Consider the following 19,597-nt stretch of genomic DNA (forward strand, 5'->3'; position numbering starts at 1 on the left):
AACCCCTTCTGAATTCCTCTGGGTGGAGTTTAGGTGTCTTAATCCTGGGTTCTCTTGAAGGCGCGTGCAGGGACAGAAGCTGTATATATCCCAGCAGGGAGTGGTTCTAAATGACGTGTGACACGTAGCCCTCATCTGTTGGGAGCACACTAAAATAACTCAAGGCAAGAACAGCCCCCTCTCTCCCCCAGCTTTCTCCAAGGTCTTGTTTGATCCTCGGACGTTATCCAAGGCACAGGGGTCCCCCACAACACACTCAGGTCCCTTCTCATCCCGAGGCCTGACATACCGACCCCGGGTCGGGGGGCAGAGCAAAGGTGTAGGTGGCAGCATCCGCCCCATATGCCAATGATGCTGAAGCCTGACAGAGTTCCCGCAATGACTTGGCTCATTAAATGTGGGGCTTCCCAGAGTGGGACAGCCACGGTGGGGTTGGGGTTCATTCCTACCCATGTCCAGCTTGGGGCTTGGGGCACACCCGCTGGCTGGGTTGGGTGGTGAGGGTGGTGGGAGAACAGAGGTAATTAAGAAAAAAGCCCAGGGGCACCTGGGTGACTCAGTCAGTTGAATGCTCAGCTCTCGATCTCAGCTGAGGTCATGATCCCAGGGTTGTGGGTTCAAGTCCTGCATCAGGCTCTGCACTGAGTGTGGAACTTGCTTGAGATTCTCTCCATCTCTCTCTTTCCCCCTCTCTCTCCCTGTGCCCCTCTACCCTGCTCACTCTGTCTCAAAAAAGGAAGGGGGGGTGCCTGGGTGGCTCAGTTGGTAAAGGGCCCGACTTTGGCTCAGGTCATGACCTCGTGGTTCTTGAGTTCGAGCACCGCATCAGGCTCCGTGCTGATAGCTCAGAGCCTGGAGCCTGCTCCGGATTCTGTGTCTCCCTCTCTTTCTCTGTCCCTCCCCTGCTCATGCTCTCTCTCTCTCTCTCTCAAAAATAAATAAATGTTAAAAAAAATTTTTTTATAAAGCCCAAACCTCTTCTGGAAGAAAAGGAGCTTAGGAAGAAGCAGACTCGGAGCGTGCAACTCAAAGTGTGGTCCTTGGACCAGCAACATCAGCGGTATCTCGAATCTTGTTAGAAACCTAGAATCCCAGGCCCTACTCGTGACCTCCCGGATGAAAGTCTGTGGCTTAGCAAGACCTCTGGTGATTCTCAGGCACATCCAAGTTCAAGAAGCCCTGCAGGGACCAGAGGCGCTCACACTCGATGGGGCACCAGGACTCCCGCGAGCCTGTGGGGACACAGGTGGCTGCCCCTGGCAGGTGCGGACTCAGGTGGGAGTGGGGCCCAAGGCTCTGCGTTTCCAAGTCCCCTGAGCGCAGCCTTCCTCCCCACTCCATCTAGCGTCTGCTCGTCTGCTCGGAGCCTCAAACCTGGCTGCATGTTGGAGTCACAGGGGGAGAAGGAGGGGGTGGAACCGGACCCGCCTCCACGAGACCCGCCTCAGAGTCCTGGTGGCTGTTTAAGGAAGACTAGTCAGCACGACTGACCGGTCCCCGACACCCCAGACAGCAGCTCCGTCCACACCTGCCAGAGAACACAGAGGGGATGCCCTGCTGCCACGAGGCCCAACCCCCTCCCCGCCGCCCCCCCCCCCCCCCCCCCCCCCCGCACAGAAAAGAAAGGGACTCTGGCTGCCTGGCATATGCTTGGCTATTTGAGAACACACAAGCTTTATTCAGCAATAATGGCAGTATTTCATGAGAATGAGCTGGAAACAGCAGGAGTGCTGTTGTCTGCACAAAGTCTGACAGCAAAGATTACGGCAACGGGGTTTTGCCCCCGCAGCCCTGGCCCTGCCCCAAACAGGGCCCACTGACTCCAGGCTCCTGCGCGGCTGTGCTGGGGCCTCATTGCGGCCTCTCTCTACACCTGCACCTGCCCTCTCCTCGTGCTCTCCCTCCGCGGGCCACTGCCCAGCCCCCTCGGGCTCCCTCCAGTCCTGTCTCCTCCTTCCCAAGGCCACGCAAGAACACCGTCTCCCACAGTGAACCCACGTCCCCACCGGCGTGCTCCTCCTTTGCTGTGAGGCCTCTTCCTCACTGGACGAAGGCGCTATTTTGAAAGCACTTCGCACTCACCAAGCGTTAGCCCTGCCCGCACCCAACCCAACAGCAAGCAGGCAGGAAACGGGACCCGGGAGCCACAGGGACAGTGCACAAAGGGAGGGACCGGGACGAGGAGCTGTGGGGGCCAAATGGAAAAAGTCAGATGTCATTTTGGTTCGAATTCAGGACCCAGAGAACATTAACTGATACACAGGAAATCATCTGAGATGCCTGTGTGACGCATGTTGTGTGTTTGTGTGTGTGTGTGTGTGTGTGTGTGCGCGCGTGCACGCATGCACTTGTCTCCGTACATACGACCTTTTGTGACGTAGCCTTAACCATTGGTGACCATCCACCTGGTTCTCTGACCTGGGCAGGGCCATCTGGGGGAGGGAAGCCCGAACCGCAGACGGACGGCCAAAGTGCCGACATGGGAAGGATGGGTGAGGGGCAGCCAGGCACGCCTGGGAGAGAGGAGGGACCCCGTCGAGTGTTGGGGGTCCTGCTTGGGGATCTTCAAAGGCAAGGGGGTGGGGTGGGGCTGACTGAGAGGGGCTTACAGCAGAGGCTGGACTGTACAGATGGGCTGATGGCAGGGGTGTGGGGCTGAGGTGGGGGGGGGCTCGTGGCGGCAGCTGGAACTACGGATGGATGGCCAGCAGGATGGACAGCCCCGCGCACATGAACCCCTCTCCTCGGTGGCACGCGCCACCCTGTCTGAAGCGCCCAGCGGGCAGTCAGTTAGTGCTGAGACGGGACTGGGGGCTGCTCACACAGTGTAAGTTTTGACGGATTTGTAGAGGGGCGGCAGGAGCCCATGGTTCTCGCGGACAACTTCCAGGTACTCAGATGGAGTCTCCAGCAGGAAGGGCCCACAGCACATCTGGCAGCAGCACCTGACCCCAGCGGGCGGCTCCGGGTTCTTGTCAGACATGGGGGAAAAGTCAAAATCAGCCACCTATGGTGAACAAAACCCCATGGGTCAATCACCCGCCTGCCGGACCCCCTTCAGGTGGCCTTATGAGCTCAGCTGCCTGGAGACACACAGTGCTTTCCCTGTGCCTTTGGCTTTTCTGCTCTCTGGGTCTCCCCGTGGTGGCTGCCCTCTCCCTTACCGGGGAAACAGCTGCTAGGCAAGGGGTGAGCACAGGAGTTAAGTCACATGGGAAAGAGCCAACTCAACTTGGCCCAGTCTGAGCGCCTCTTGGGCACATCCTCCCCAGCCCCAGGACCTCACTCTGACATCCAGACCCCCTCCGGGTCCCGTTCTCCAGCCGGAGCCTGGTGACCCGGCCTCCACCCCCCTGAATACCCACCTCCACCATGTCCTTCTGATGAGCGGCATTCCGCAAGGTCATGTACATGATGAAGGCCAGCATCATGGTGATAAGTGTGGCACACGGGAAAGCAAAGACAGCTGGCTGGATGCCTGGGAGTGAGAGAGGATGAGGTCATGGGTCTGGGGAGTTGGTGGAGAAGGCTTGCTCTCAGACCACAACGGGGCATAGGACAGTCAAACCCCACAGGAGCTATCTTTTCCTTATGTACATGCATTGAGAATCTCATCTAGGATTCTACAAAAACCAAGCTGGGGTGTGTGAGGGCGTTAAAGTATGTCCACATGGGGCACCAGGGTGGCTCAATCCGTTAAGCATCCAACTCTTCATTTTGGCTCAGGTCATGATCCCATGGTTCCTGAGTTCGAGCCCTATATAGGGCTCTGTGCTGACAGGGTGGAGCCTGCTCAGGATTCTTTCTCCTTCTCTCTCTGCCCATCCCCCACTCACACACGCATATGCACACACATGCGCTCTCTCAAAATAAGTAAATAAACTCTGGGGCGCCCGCGTGGCTCAGTCGGCTAAGCGTCCGACTTCGGCTCAGGTCATGATCTCACGGTTTGTGAGTTCGAGCCCCATGTCAGGCTCTGTGCTGACAGCTCACAGCCCGGAGCCTGCTTTAGATTCTATGTCTCCCTCTCTTTGCCCCTCCCATGCTCATGCTCTGTCTCTCAATAATAAATATGCGCTAAAAATTTTTTTAAATAAATAAACTTTATTTTTTTTAAAGTTTATTTATTTAGAGAGAGACAGAGACAGTGTGAGTTGGGGAGGAGCAGAAAGAGACAGAAAATCCCAAGCAGGTTCCGTGCTGCCAACGCAGAGCCTGACGCGGGGCTCGAACCCACAAAGCCGTGAGATCGTGACCTGAGCTGAAACCAAGAGCCTGATGCTTTATCAACTGAGCCACTCAGGTGCCCCAATAAATAAACTTTAAAAAATAAAAATAACACGTGTCCACATGTTACTTGACAGTCACTTTCAAGAGGTGTACCCTGAGTGCGGGCTGGACTCAATGGCTTGCTCCTACCGAACAGCACAGGACAGGAATGACGACTTCCCAGTCCAGGCCATAAAAGACACCACAGCTGCCTCCTTGCTCTCTTGGGTGATGTGCACTGGGGATGGGAAGCCACGCTGTGAGGACACCCAAGCAGCCTCGTGACTTGTTGTTGCTTTCTCCCCTCCACCAGCCCTGGGCTCACTCACTGACCCTCCTGTCAGGAAACTGCACGGGGGAGCAGGGACAACCCAGTGTCTGCAGTTAGGCGGTCCTGGGTTCGAACCCCAGCTCTGACCAAGCTCTCTGATGCTAACACTGACCCATGAGGCTGCTTCGGGGACGCCACGAGGTGAGGGGCATGAATGTGTCAGGTGCACGGCAGGTGATCAGCAAGTATGGGTTCCCCTCACTCCTCCCCGACCCTGCCCCTTGGTATAGATGCCACAGTAAGGCATGAGGCTGTGCTTTCCAAGAAAAGGCAGCACTGATTACCCAGAATGCTATCTTCTCTGCACAATTCAGGGGGAGCCCAGGCACTCCGTGCCCAGGAGATCTGGGGGAGGCAGCGCCCAAGACCTCTGACGATGGCCACAGGTCACAGAGTCTCTCCACAAGGCCAGCCAGGGCCCAGAGTGGAGCACGGCATCTGCCCAATGGCTCAGACAGGGACTGGGGAGACTGGAGGGGACAGTGGCAGCATCCGGGGCACTTGCCGGGCTGACCGTGGGGGCAAGTGCGGCCGGCAAGGTTTTTTGTGTACCCTAGAGGCTGGGACCTGGGTGGGCACCTGAAAGACCCTTCCTCAGGGTTCTGGCATCCACTTTCTCCTGTCTGTAAGGAAGTGCTTTTCTGGGGTCACGGAAGAGCCCCCCTGGAAAAGAAGGGTAGAACTTCACGCCGCCATTGGCCAATCCTGTGACTATAAGCCAGTGGCCGGGCCTGATATGACTCGGAGAAGAGCATTCGTTGCAGGGGAGACGGCCAGGGATCCTTACAAATGACAGGAACCTTTGTGAGTACCTCTCACTCCCCAGGAGAACCACAACATCCTGAGGGTCTGAGGCTACCACTGGGGACGCTGGTTTTAATGGTGGCAACAGCAGCAGGATCGGGGAGATGGTGGAGGAGGGAGGCTCGTGATCGTGGTGGCTTATTTAGGGGAGCAGCATTCATGATGGGGACAGCGTGGCATTGGTAACATGTGGGAAGGACACGGTGGCGAGAGTGATGGCGGCAAGAGAGAGACAAAGCCGGGTTGGTGCTGGGCAGCATGGATCAATGGCACGTGGTCCAGACGGTGGGCATCCCAACCGGTGTGGGGGAGGGGAGGGGACTGCCGGCAGCAGCGAGGGTGGTGGTGGTCGAACCGCGGGGTGCTCTGGCCCTGGTGTTTGGGGGAGGTACAGGCACGGGCCAGGAGGTTCAGCGATGACTGTCACGTTGGTGGGTCAGCTGGAGGGAGCATACTGGTGGCGGTGGCAGGCTTGACTGTGTGTTGCGGCCTGGGTGGCACGGGAGCAGAGGACGAGGGGTCACTTACTGGAAGGCCACACCTGGATCCTGTGGTACTGATGCGTCTTGCTGATGACATTCTCGGCCCGGATGCTGAAGCAGTAGTCCCCGGGATCCCTGAAGGTGTGGGTCAGGTTGTAGGCCGTGCTGGCCACGGACACCGGGTGGCATTCCCCTTCTTCCAGTGGGAGGCACTCGGGCTTGAGACGCCAGCACACGGTCAGGGGAGGGCTGCGGGGAAATGGGGGTGTCTTTTCAGAAATGGCTCCGCAAAAGGGGCGCCTGGGTGGCTCGATCGACTTTTGGTTCGCGTTCAGGTCATGATCTCGTGGTTTGTGGGTTCGAGCCCCACGTCAGGCTGACAGTGCGGAGCCCGCTCGGGATTCTCTCTCTCTCGCCCTCTCTCTCTTTCTCTCCCCCACCCCCCAAAATAAATAAAATAAAAAGTTAAAAATACGGCTCAGCAAGGAATGGGAGCACAGACCAAGTCTGAGAAAGGCCAGGCAGCCGTGAACTTCAGTGTACTTTTCAGGACAGAACACCTAGCTGTCCTCTAGGTGGTCCTTCCTCTTTACACCTTCCAGACAAGGGAACATGATGGTACAGGTACATAAGATGGTCCCAGAGCCCAAGAGGATGCCAGGCTTAGTGAAGCAAACGGGGACAGGCTGGTAAAACACCCCCCCCCCCCGCCCCCTCAACCATCACATCTGCCGAGTCCAAGTAGCTCCCACCCCATTCTTCAAGGACCAAGCCCCTGCCCCCAAAGCTCCCGGAAAGCTCCAAAGACCAACTCCAGCCCCATGGCGCATCTTCCTCGTTCCTTGGCCACTTTGCTTGCTCCCCATCTAGACCTGCTTCCCGCCGTCATGTCCCGGGGTTAAGGGACAAGGGTCCTCAGAGGGCTGGGGCCCGGCCGCTGACCTCTGCAGCTCCGTCCACCCTTGTGCAGAGAACATGTCCAGCTTCTCTGTCGCTTACTACAAACTCGGCCCGAGGCTGTTCTTGCTGACGGCCAGGCCAGTTCCTACCCGGGACGGTCTCCTTTCTGAGGCCATGGAAGCAGACCGAAGCCACATACAGAGGGCTTTTCACACGGCTGCTTCCACACCTGCCTTTGCCTCAACACCCACATCGCAGACAGCTCTAAAGGGCCCGTGCTCCCTCCCCGGGACCTCGGGTGTGGAGCCCTGCCCGCAGCTCCCCCATGGCTGCAGGGCAAGGTGGCATAAGCCTTCCCCGGCCCCTAAACCTGGGGCCCCTCAGGAGATGGAGCAGGCTCAAGGTCACCCATGGGAGAGTATGGGCAGGGCAATGCGTCACCCGCTGTCCACCGTGGGGTTCACTCACCTCCCCAGGAAGTTCAAGGTCACTGTCATCTTTTGGAAGGTCTGAATTAGGGTGGGCCCCAAGACCTGGATGCCTCGAAGGGTTTCTGAAAGGCAGAGAGGGGTCCCGTTAGACCCGGAGACTGAGGACAGCTGTCTCAGCGCTCCTACAGCTCGGGGCCGTGTGACCACCGCCTTGTCCTCCCCCAGGCTCTCCCTTCCAAGGGCAGGTGGGAGGTCTGTCCCGGGCGTGCTTGGGTCCTGCCTCCCCAACAGCAGCAGGTTCCAGAGCCCGCTCAGAGTGAGGACACTGGAGGAAGCAGGCGGAGCTCTGGGAACCAGGACCAAGGGCTGGCTCGGTGTCAGTGCCCCTCCCCCATCGCCTGGGCACCGTGGGGAAAGCACCGGGCCCATTAGCCTGCCCGGCAGCACACGGAGAAATCTGCCACAGGGGCCCAAGCGCCCCTTCTTGCCAGAGTCGGGGAGAGGCGGGTTGGGGTCTGGTGGCCACGTGACCTCCTCTGTGGCCTTCAGTGCCCTCTTAGAAGCGGGGATGATGACAGACCACGCAGAGGGGATGCCAGGGGAACAAGAACAGGGGGTGCACAGCCAAGCCCGATCCGGGGCCCGACCAGAGCCCCTCTGATCTGCGCCTGATCCAACCTTGGAAGGAGTGGTGCCCAGGGCTGCCCAAGGGGCCACGTGCTCAACCTGCACCAGCCCCCAGGGACCCACCCTGCAGCTTCAGGGAGGCAGAGAAGTCTCCTGTCTTCTGCACGATGCCCTTCCCGGCATCCTGCGTTGCCTGTTCCCACTCTGCCACCACCTTGAGCTTCACGGTGAAGGTCCCAATGATCGAATAGTTGTAGTAGACCACTGCGTCTTCAGTCACCATCTGGGTGCTGTAAGGTGGCAGGAGGGAGACAACGGAAGTGACTCACATGACCTCTCAGAGTCGGGGGTGTCTGCGGGGTGACAAGCTTAGCCCCCAATGCCTTGTGAGAAAACCACTGGTCATCACAGCAGCAGCCCCCAGAGCCACCAGGACGCAAGGTCAGCTGTGCTTGGGTCAAGTGGCTGCCTGTCATCCTCGTGCTTGTAAGTGACAGGTAGGAGAACTCCCAGCAACAAGTGCCTGTCACCTGCCAGGAAGTGCTCTGCCCCCTTCAGCCAGGAATCTAAAAGAGGCCCTGCATTAGAGACAAGGACAATCCTGGGAGGGAAAAAATATGAACTTTGGAGTTAAGACATACTTGGCTTTAAATCTCAATTCTAGATGTCTTATGTATAGAAATGTAAGCCTTACTTTTCTCATTGTAATAGAGAATCATACCTCCATATAAAGTATATAAATTCCTGCAATTACCTGAATTACTTCAAAAGCAAGTCTAATAACAATAAAGAAAATCTTTGTGTTGATTTCTCAATGCTCTTTATATATGAAGTTTAACAAACCTTTACCTATTTTCCAAATATTTTCTCCCAGTTTAACCTTGTCTTTTGGTTTGATTTACTTCTTTCATACTCAGATATTAAATCTAGTGATGCCAAATCTAGCATTTTTTTCCTTTATAGTGTCTGCCTGTTTTTATTCTTACAAAATGCTTTCCCCACTGCCAAGTCATCCAATTGCAGGGGATCATCTACATTTCAATCTAGTCCTGGCTCATTATGTGTACTTTGTAATCTATCTGGAATTGCTCTTGTTAAGGATCAGATTGTTTTTCTTCTAAATAGTTAACCCACTGTCCTAGTAACATTTATTAAATAAGTAATATGTCTTTACTCACTGGCTAGAAATACCACTGTTATCATATACTAGATGTGCATTTAAACTTTGATTTGTGTCTGCCTTTTCCATTCTGTTCTACTGAACACACTTTTGTGATTTGTAGTTTTTAAAATACATTTATGTATTTCTAATTGTACTCCCCAACCCCATTCATCATTATTCTGCTTTGATGATCTTTTTTTTCCTTCTGACAATATTCAGAAATTCTCTCTTAAAAGTCTTTTTGAGGTTCTAGGTATAATCTGTGGTTTTATCCACAGAAATCCTACAATTTTAGGTTAAGTTCATTCTCTCAGCTTTTACAGTTTATAACTATTGTGAAAGATTTTTTCCATTGCCATCATATGGAAAGGCTATGATTTTTGTTTTGTAAGCACCCATATTACTAAAATCTCTTTTTAGTTCTAAGATTTTTTTAGTTGGGTCTCTTGTGTTTTCTAGGCCATCTGTGTGTGATGTTTTTGTCTCCTGCTTTACAATATTTATATCTCATTTCTTTTTCTTGTTTTATTTCATTGGCTAGTAAGAATGTTCAAATATAGTAACAATAGTAAATAAAGCATTTAATATTAAAAGAAATGCCCCTAATTAATATAGATGCTGTCCCCTGGTTTGAGACAGATGTTCTAGATGTCCTTTATGTTCTAAAACCACATATATGTTTATAACCATATATGTTTTTATATACATACACACGTATATATACATTTGTGTATACGAATATATGTACGTGTGTGTATATGTGTGTATTTACGCGCCAAATTTAGATGCACTGTAGAAGCTTTGTCACATTCCAGAAATTATACTTATTGGAATATTTATTGGATTTGCATCAAGCTTACAGGATAACTGGAAGGAAATGGGCATCTTTACAATATTAAGATTCAGCATCCTGGTCCTGGACATGATGTACATATGCATCTACTCAAATCTTTGATACCTCTTGGCACACCCTATTGTTTTCTTCACACGGGATCTTGCCCATTTCCAGGTAAGTGTGTTCCTGTGTTTGTTTTATGAACTATTTTTGCTATAATTAGGAGGAGTCCCCACTTTGCTCTCTAATTGATTACTGTACATAAGAAAGCATGCTGGGCCTCTAAGTCTCGTGGGGGTGAGGAGTGGTGCGTGAGAAAGATTACTAAGCCTTCGATGAACTTGGAAAATTGGTCTGTTTCTCTGCCAGACTGAAAAATATCATAAGGAACGCCAAGAAGTGAAAGGCGGAAAAATATGGAATAGAGTGGGAAGGACCATCAGCCCGGGACTTGACGGGACCTAAGTGGAGTGAGGGGTCTCCACGGGGCACTCACCCTCACATGAGCTCAGGGTATCTGGGGGCTGGCTGCTGGAGCTGCTGGAGCTCAGTGCTTGACCCACTTCCTGACCTGCCTCCTCCAGCCTGGCTTGTTTGGAGAGGGGAAGTCAGGAGAAATGAAGCTATAACACCCGAGTTCTAACACATGTGTATAATCTCACACGCCATCACCCAGGTATGTCCTTCCGGAGTCAAATGGAGAAAAATTCTACTCTGACCTTTCTTAAAAGGCTGTCTCGAGGCACCAATGACCTCCTCTACTAGGTTGCAGGCACCTAGAAGGCAGGTCCTGTGACTAACTCACCACTGGTCCCCACACACCCCGAGCTTGATACAGAGCAGGTGTTGAAGGAATGTTTGGAGAGAGAGAGAGAGAATGGGCAGGTGAAGGTCAGAGAGTACAGAGCACTCTGCATGGGACAATGGGGCCACCACCCATAGGCCAAAACTTTGGGGCATCAAGAGGGAAGAGCATACCCATCTCCGAAGTCCCAGTTGTAGAGAAATGAGGCGGTCTTGAAGAAGTTGCTCGGGTCATGGAGGAGGAAGGAAACTTTAAGGACTGTCTTGGTGAGGTAAGAGCTGGGCCAGGGCAGGGAGGTGTTCTGGGAGACAACGAGGTTCCCCACGAGGAGCTCTGGGAGAGAGACCGAAGGTGGGTGAGTCCACCAAGGGAAGGGGAAGGCGGAGCCAGGGAGTGACCTCACATGCTAGCTGGCAGGACAGCCTCTCCCTGCCCTGCCCTTCTGGCTGTCAGGGCTGGGTGGTGGCAGGAGAGGACGCTGCGGGTCCCTGAACACAGAGGCGCACGCCCCCCACATCATTGCCTCTGCTGCACGGACACTGGTGCAGACTCATGGCACACATCACATGCTCAGCGTTGCTCCTGCACCCCTTTCGCCAGGATCCTGAACTTTCTTAGCACAAAAGATGCCCAGGACCAGAAGGAAATGCGTAGGCTTTGAAAGAAGTTTTTGAGAGATATTTCAAATTATTAGAGTCTAGAAAAAAAATGAGCATGTCTACTGATCGGCTCTGTACCCAGTATGCTGGGCTGGGTAAGGACCACCGTTCTGTGTCTCTGTCTGTAAAAAAAAAAAAAATTAGGTACTCATTTTTTTTCAACCCAAAAGCAGAAAGTAAGGCGTGCCTGATAAAGCTCATTTGGAAAATGCAGAAAAGTAGAATGAAAACAAAAGAGACTGCCTATCATTAGGGCACCTGGGTGGCTCAGTTGGTTAAGTCTCCGACTTTGGCTTAAGTCATGATCTCACATTTTGTGAGTTCAGTTGAGCCCCACGTTGGGCCATGATCTCACGGTTTGTGAGACAGTCAAGCCTCACATTGGGATCTCTGCTGTCAGTGCAGAGCCTGCTTCGGATCCTGTCTCCGTCTCTCTCTGTCCCTCCCCCACTGGTGCAAGCTCGCTCTCTCTCTCTCTCTCTCTCTCAAAAATATAAACATTTGGGGCGCCTGGGTGGCGCAGTCGGTTAAGCGTCCGACTTCAGCCAGGTCACGATCTCGCGGTCCGTGAGTTCGAGCCCCGCGTCAGGCTCTGGGCTGATGGCTCGGAGCCTGGAGCCTGTTTCCGATTCTGTGTCTCCCTCTCTCTCTGCCCCTCCCCCCTTCATGCTCTGTCTCTCTCTGTCCCAAAAATAAATAAAAAACGTTGAAAAAAAAATTTAAAAAAAAAAAAAAAAAAAAGAAAAAAAAATATAAACATTTAAGTAAAAAATAAAAGAAGAAACTGCCTATCATTCAAACACAACTATTGTTGATGTTTTGAAGAACTGCAAAGCATTTGTGCCTACGTTAATAGCTGGGGTATTACGTACATATGCATATATTAAACAGTTGATCAAATTGGCTATAGAAGTTTGCGCTTTGCTTTTTAAAATCTAATACCCACGAGTATTCCCCAGAACATTATCAGTTGTTTGGAAAGATCATTGTTATTCGTTATACAAATTATATCCATATACTTAGCTAGTTCCCTTACGGCTGTATGCTTAGTTTGGCTAATGTTTTCTTCCGTTATTAGATATTACACACACCCCTGCCAGGAACATTTTTGTGCACAAAGCATTACCCAAATGGAAATGCATTTCCTGAAGACAAATATACTCCAAGAGAGCAGGGCCTTTTTGGAAGGAGAGAGCAGTGGTGGGGTAGGAAGGTGGGAGGAATGAGAACGGACAGACCAAAAGCTGAAACAGTGCATAACCATTGATACATACGAATCAGCTGCTCTCCAGAGGGCTGTGTTAATGTATGTACCCCTAGGAGCAACATTTGCTTTCAGTGTCCCTTGCAGCACAACCCTGCCAGCAGTGGGTATTGCCATTTTCTGATCCTCTGTTAACAAACACAGAAGGGACCATGAGTCTACTTTGGGTTTATGTGATTACTGACCAGGCTGGATGTTTTCCTCTGCCCCACATTTGAAGGCAAAGTAGCAAACAGAAAAGGGCCTCACCTGTGATGGGGAGGACGAGGAGGCTCCTCGCCACGGGCTGGCACATCCAGCAGTCGGCAGCGGTGACCCAGACGGAGACAGGGAAGTCCCCGGGCACGTTCCCCACGGCGTGGATGGTGGAGCTGAAAGCCTCGTCAGTCTTCCCCGTGAGCAGCAGCGGGGTATGGATCCAGTGGAAGCGGTAGACGCGGGTGTTGGAGGGCAGGACCAGGCTGCCATTTTCGTTGGCCACCAGGCTGGCTGTGATGGTCACCTCCGCCCCTGTGGTGGCAGGGCCATCGGTGGTGAGGCGGAGTTCATATAGCCCTGGAAGCCCAGAGACAAAGACTATTTCAGGAGAGGTGTGACAAGGAACCCCACTGTCCCTGTCTGGGCTGGCTTTTATTATCCTATTCTACAAGTGGAGAAACTGAGGCCCAGGCAGCTCAAGTGACTTGCCCAAGGGTCATATGGCTAGTTTGTTGTCAAGCTGGGATTCAAACCCAGGCCCAACTGACTCCATATATTTTCTTTTTATGCCAGCCAAGCAGGGCCTTCCAGAACACAGGCCTGACCCGGCCAGACTTATTTCTCAGCTGTGAAAATAACTGCCAATGTATGTCACAGGAGGGATTAGCTGCCAAAAAATGCCCTCTATTACCTGGTCTTTTGGACCAGACTACATGTCAAACAAAACTCCAATCTGAAACACAAAGCTGAGTCTGGACCCTGTAAGAGTCCTAACGCCTAGTGACAGAACAAGCCTTGGGACAAAGGTTCACTTTGATTCGAGCCAAGCCCTCTTCCATCGTGGTCGGTTTCTGAATCTGTAAAGGAAGAGGTTCTAGATCCGCACTGGCCACGCGTGGCTGTCTGAGTTTTGACTAAAGTGAAACAAAAGTTAAAGCCCACGTTCTCAGTCACGGTAGCCTCATTTCAAGCGCTCAACAGCCACGTGTGGCTAAGGGTCGCCATATTGGCACAGATACAGAATATCTTCATTATCACAGATGGTCTGACCGGACTGCATTGTTCCAAGCAACCTCTGGGATTTCTGCTGGGGACAATGCAGCAACTGTGTGACACCACCAGTTGACTCCTTGGGGGACTTGAAATGAAATCCTGAGGATGCAGCTCTTACGGGGAACCTGGGAATTAGTCTTGCAGGATCCCAGCAGAGAACAGGGCCTTGAGCATATGGGACAGAGGTTGGGCAAGAGGGCTTTTAAGTAACACTCCCTTCCCAACTACCACATTGAAGGGAAGACTGCTTGTAAACTGAAAATAGAGAAAATTAAAAATTAAAAAATTTTATTAAAAATTAAAATAATTGGGGTACCTGGGTGGCTCAGTCAGTTAAGCATCCGAGTCTTGGTTTCGGCTCAGGTCATGATCTCACAGTTCATGAGTTCAAGCCCCGCATCAGGCTCTGCGCTGACAGTGTGGATCCTGCTTGGGATTCTCTCTCTTCCTCTCTTTCTCTCTGCCCCTCCCCTGCTCTCTCTCTCAAAATAAATAAATAAACTTAAAAAATTAAAATAACCAGTAACAATCACTGTTACCAAATTTGGGCATGTCCTACTTAAAAAAAAAAAAAAATTATGCTCGTACTTTGGAATTACATGTTCCGTTGTTTCCAATTCTGTATCATGGGCATTTTCCGAAGTCATTATTCTTTGATTGCTTTACATAGCTGCACAACATTTTGTCATACAAACAAGGTAAGATTTTTAAAATAAGGTTTCTTTCCATCATAAAAGTAATACATACGTACGTGTAAAGAATAGTAGACGTGTCCCATTATCCTACCTCCTAAGGACAACAGTTACAACCATACTGCTGTCCTCATGTCTGTTTTTGACGCACAGGAGTTTTTAAATTTTTTAAAATTTATTAAAAAAAATTTTTTTTAGTTTATTTATTTGAGAGAGACAGCTTGAGCAGGGGAGGGGGCAGAGAAAGAGAGAGGGAGAGAGAGAATCCCAAGCAGGTTCCGCACGTTAGCACAGAGCCCGATGTGGGACTCGAACATGCGGGAACATGCGGGGCTCAAACTCTTAAAATCGTGAGATCATGACCTGAGCCAAAACTGAGAGTTGGATGCTTAACTGACTGAGCTACCCAGGTGCCCCTAGAAGTTTTTAATTTATTTTAATTGAGACATAATCATACTCTGCACACAATTTTGAATTATTTTCTCATGTGTCATGTCCGTGGTTGCACTAATGTGAATTTCACTATTGGCATGAGAATCCATCAAGCAGGTGTATCTTTTTTTTTTCTTTTTTCAAGTAAACTCAACCCCCAGCATGGGGCTCGGACTCATGAGATCGAGTCTCATGCCCTACTGACTGAGCCAGTCAGGAGCCCCAAGCCTGTGTAGTTTGATTCACAGAACCCTTCCCTCTTGTCAATAGCATTACTGCTGTGTCTTAGTGACTATTTTCCTGTCATTTGTAAATTTCCTCTATAGGTGAGATTTCTGAAGGGCTCCAGGTTCGAGAGCGTCCAGCCTACGACAGCATACGCCTCACCAGAAGAAGTGATGCAGAAGGAAGGCTGGAGGGGCTGCAGGGCTCACTCTGCTCATTTATTTCACTCACTCCCACCCACCTTCCTGGCCTCACGCACCTGCTCTCTGCTCTCCTGTCTTTAAGCACCTCCTGAAAGAAACCAAGTAACAGACCTACTTTCTGGGCTCCAGACCTGCACTGAGCAAAAGAGTAGCTACTAGCCACAGGTAATTAAGCTTAACTTAATTTGATTACTTAAAACTAACCAATACTAAAAATTCAGTTCCTCGGTTGCACTAGCCACATTTCAAGTGCTTCATAGCCAGGGGTGGTTAGTAGCTACTCTTCTGGACAGCACGGACGTAGAATATTTCCTTCATCACAATGTTCCGTTGGAAGGTGCTGGCTCTAGACCCTCTGGAGTTCTCCCCTCCCCATTTTCTGCCATTGCTCTCTGTTGGGCCTGGAGGGACCAGTTGTCCCAGGAATCTACCCTAGGGCCTTGTTACTACCCCTTCCAGCCAGGCACATTTGCTTCCCCTTCATCACTACTAGCATTGCTGAAGGCCAGCATTACTGGCTTCATCCTCGGCCCTGGCCCTCGGCCTCCAGTCCTTCCCCATCTCAGCATCATCCCTCCCACCCCCACCAACAACCTTCCTCCATGCTAATGTGTTCATGGACCAGCTTCAGTGTGGAGTCCAAATTCACATCTTGGCACATCCATGCTGGGGCCGGCCGCTTTAACTCTTACAGCTTCTCCCCCATGTTCTGTCCTTCCTAGCCTCGGGGTCTTTGCACATGCTGTCCTCACTGCCCTTCTCCACCTACATGTCAGGGGATATAACCTCTTCCAGGAAGCCTTCCCTCAACCCCTCACCCCCTCAGTGCTCTCTGAACAGCCTGAGCACTCAGTGGTCCCAACCCTCCTGAGTTGGGATGAAGGTTTCTTTGTCTCCTTTGGCAGGTGCACCACAAGCTCGAGGGTAGGGGTTATCCTCATCTCCCCATGTGCCTAACAAAGTGCTTGGCACATAGTAGGTGTTCAACACTGCTGCTGACCATGGCACCTGGAGAGAAGAGTGTGGCTGAGGGACCAGCCCACCTAGCAGTGCCCCAGGAGAACATTCACCCAGGTGGTACTGACTGAGCCCTTTGCCTTGTGCCCCACAAGTGCTGGGAAGGACCCAGAAGTACAGGACACACTTCCTGCCCTCAGGGAGCTCATGAGAGACCCGCTAGACTCAGCAAATCTGGGACAAGAGCGAGTGTGGGTCCTCAGTGGCATCCCATTTGCCTTGTGGCCGCACTACCTGCCCCCACCAGGGACTCCTGCTCCAGCCTTTCCCCTCGTCCATGTCACATGTTCCCTGTTCTGAATCCCCTTCCCCAGAGCCATATTTTGGACTGTACGCTCATTTGGACTGGCACTGAAAACGGGACCTGTGGTGTCTTAATCCCAAAGAGTTCCAGATGCTATGGCAGAAATTCCTGCAAGAAAATACAGTGTGTATTTTACACTGAGGGAAAGGAGTGCATTGAGGTCCCCGTGGAACTACCTGGAGTCACCAAGCAGATCCGTACCCACCACCCCCTCCCCTGGGCTGAGTTCTCTTCTCCCTCCCTTTGGCTGCCAGGCTTCACAGAAAGACCATCTCCTCCCTTCTCCCTCTTGCTCCAGCCCCCACCCCCCCACCCCAGGCGAGGAGTGTGGGCCAGAGCGAGGCTGGCAGGTGGCAGGGACATTCGGCTGCATGCTAATGGCCATCCAGCATCTGCAACGAGACTGGAGACAGGCGCATGTCAGCGCTACGCAGATCCGTTGCCAGGGGAATAGAACTCACTAGAGAGCAGACTGGCTGGGAGGAGGGATGGGTGGGGGCGGGGAAGGGCTGTGGCTACAGACACTGGCCCAGCTCCTAAGAGCCCCCACACCTGTCCAGACACAAGGAGGCTCCAAGGACATTTTTTCTCAAGCTTTTTTTTTTTTTTTTTTTTTTTAAAGCAGATGTTTCACGCCCCTGGTGATGCTGCTCCTCTCTGTCAGGGCTCTCAGAAGGGCGCAGGGCATCCAAGTGGACCGTGAAGGCTGTGCCACTTGTGGCTGATGGAACCAAGCCCGAGTCCTATTGCCCTCCCCATCTAAACCCATCTTTTCAGGTTGGGGAGCCCAGGCGACATGGCCTTGGAGTACAGAACAGCTAAGGGAGGGGCTGAGGGGGCTCCATGGGTGCACTGAGTGACCCAGAGCTGAAAGGGTCAAAGCACAAAGTGAAGTGGCCACTGCCAGGAAGCCTGACCCACAGAAGCAACACTCACTCACTAGCAGGTCCCCAGGGCTTCCACTTGGAGCGCATTTTCCCTGACGACACAGCATGTGGGAACCTGGAACGTTCTAGAAAATGGCTACGTCAGTTCTTTCACACTGCCCATGTAGGTAGCCTCAAACACTTCCCAGGGTACGTCTGAAATCTGAACATAGCCTGGAATTAACGAATGATCCAGGACAAGGACTCTGGCCTATGCCTCTCATGTGGGAGGCACCTGGTGTGGGCTGACCCAAACCCCAGGAAGAATGGAAAGGGCTTCCAAGTCTCTCTGCTTTTCCTGTGGGAGAAGGTATGCTCCCCAACCTCATTCCCGGCTCTCTGGCTCACATCACGAATAGGCCAGGCTGGAAACCACACATGATCTCCAAAAAATTAATTTACCTTTTCTTTTTTTTTTTTTTAGAATTTTGGCCACCATTGATCACTTCTGAACACAGGTAAACCCAATGGACAGGAGACCCCGTCTCTCTGTGAATTTCCAGGAGGGAAGCAGGTAATCCTGACCAAACATAATTCCCACAAAATTCTATTTTCATCCCTAAGATGCAGGTTTTTATTTTACCTTGGGGCTTTTCTTTCACAATTTTGATTAAATCTCTTCCTCTTTCTACCATTATTGGAAGGGGGCGCGTAATGAAAAAATGTTGGATATTTAACACAAGCACATCCCCAGAGCTGTCCACATCCCACCTGTCCCCCAACAACTCTCCAATCCGGGTCCTTTTGTTGTCACCAAAATGTGGCAGAAAGGTTAATGCTGGCCTTCCGGCGGTGGGGTTGGGGGGAGCACCCAGCAGAACCTGTCAGCTTGGGGTCCATTTTGGAAACCATTCCAAAGACGAAATGGCAGACTGGCCTCTTGGACTCTAAAATCGCAACCTCGCCAAAGTCTTCCTCGAGCGGGGATGGGGGGGGGGTGGGTACCTCTCCAGATAAGGCGACATTTAAAGGCGCTGCTCCGGGGCAACCTGCCCGCGCTCCCTGGGGGGCTGTGGCGTGATGACCGACCCGCACACTCCCGGTGTCCCCGCATCGTCCTCCTCACCGCTCCCCCCCCCCCCCCCCAGCGGCTGCGAGGTCCCCAGCCATCCCCCCGGATGCACCGGCCACCGCGCGCGGTTCCCAGGGCAGGGGCGATCCGGAGGTGGCAGCGGGAACCGAGGAGCACGGGGAGACCCCTCGAGTGCCGGGACGACGTCTGGGGAGAAGGATGGAGGGAGAGATGAGAGGGCTTCGAGGGGCCGGCTGGCCACGCTCTCCTCCGCAGCGCGCTGCGGAGGTCTCCCGGGAGGAAGGAGGCGCGCGCAGAGCGCACGGCGCCACCTCCGCGGCCGCGGCCGGCGGCTGGAGCGCCCGCCGGAGACCGCTCCGGGGCCCAGCGGAGGGCGCGGCGCCTTACCTGCGGCCACCCCAGCCGGGGCCAAGGGCAGGAGGCAGGCGAGCCAGAGGACGCGGCTGAGGCGCGGCCAGAGGGCCGGGGCCATGGCTGCGCCGGGAGCGGCAGGAGCGCCGAGGGGACGCGGCAGGCTCGGCGGCGGCCGCTCCTCGGGGCGCGCGGGGCGGGCTGTGCGGGGAGATGCGGGCGCGGCGCTCGCTCGTCCTCGCCTCGCGACGCTGTGTCGCTGCGCGCCGCCGCCGCCCACAGCCAGCCGCGCCGACCCCGGCCCGCGTCAGCCGCGCCGCGCCCCCTCCCCGCGTCCCTCCCTCCTCTCGCCGCACCCCCTTCGGTCCGCACGAGCCCCCGCCTCCCCGAGTCCGCGCTCGCGTCGCCTGCGCCGCCTCCCCCTCCTCTCCCCTCTTCTCCCTCTACTCCTCTCCTCCCCACGATCCTCCCCACGATCCTCCCCTCCTCTCAGCGCCCCGCGTCCGCCGGCTCTGACTCAGCGTCCCCTGAGGCGCGCGCACCGCTGCAAAGCCGCGCGCAGGCCCCTTTCGGTTCTTTTCCAGGTGCCATTTT

General features: G+C 53.2%; 1 protein-coding gene across 4 annotated transcripts; it reads right to left on the reverse strand.

Moving 5' to 3' along the window:
- Positions 1–1,640: 1,640 nt before the first annotated feature.
- TMEM130 (transmembrane protein 130) lies at positions 1,641–19,400 on the reverse strand. 4 transcript variants are annotated; one of them, XM_060649512.3, is made up of 8 exons: positions 19,040–19,400; positions 12,819–13,124; positions 10,820–10,979; positions 7,968–8,134; positions 7,255–7,339; positions 5,933–6,135; positions 3,366–3,478; positions 1,641–3,007 (listed from the first exon to the last, which is right to left on the reverse strand). In XM_060649512.3, the coding sequence occupies exons 1-8, from the start codon at positions 19,122–19,124 to the stop codon at positions 2,819–2,821; spliced, it is 1,308 nt and encodes a 435-aa protein (XP_060505495.2). In that variant the 5' UTR covers positions 19,125–19,400; the 3' UTR covers positions 1,641–2,818. The 4 variants fall into 4 exon arrangements, with proteins under 4 accessions (XP_060505495.2, XP_060505497.2, XP_081647810.1 ...); XM_060649514.3 differs by having other exon boundaries at positions 1,641–2,971; positions 19,040–19,399; XM_081791684.1 differs by lacking the exon at positions 19,040–19,400 and adding an exon at positions 18,565–18,688 and having other exon boundaries at positions 1,641–2,971.
- Positions 19,401–19,597: the final 197 nt, after the last annotated feature.

The sequence above is a fragment of the Panthera onca genome, chromosome E3 (genome assembly GCF_046562875.1).
Source record: "Panthera onca isolate mPanOnc1 chromosome E3, mPanOnc1 haplotype 2, whole genome shotgun sequence".
Taxonomy (NCBI): Eukaryota; Metazoa; Chordata; class Mammalia; order Carnivora; family Felidae; genus Panthera; species Panthera onca.

What these genes read in the sequence shown, in the direction of transcription:
- TMEM130 (XM_060649512.3), bottom strand. Translation starts at nt 19,124, where the DNA reads ATGGCCCCGGCCCTCTGGCCGCGCCTCAGCCGCGTCCTCTGGCTCGCC. An exon ending in CCCGGCTGGGGTGGCCGCAG is followed by an intron (nt 13,125 to 19,039) that starts GTAAGGCGCCGC and finishes CTGGGCTTCCAG; the next exon opens with GGCTATATGAACTCCGCCTC. An exon ending in GATCCAGGTGTGGCCTTCCA is followed by an intron (nt 3,479 to 5,932) that starts GTAAGTGACCCC and finishes TCTCACTCCCAG; the next exon opens with GCATCCAGCCAGCTGTCTTT.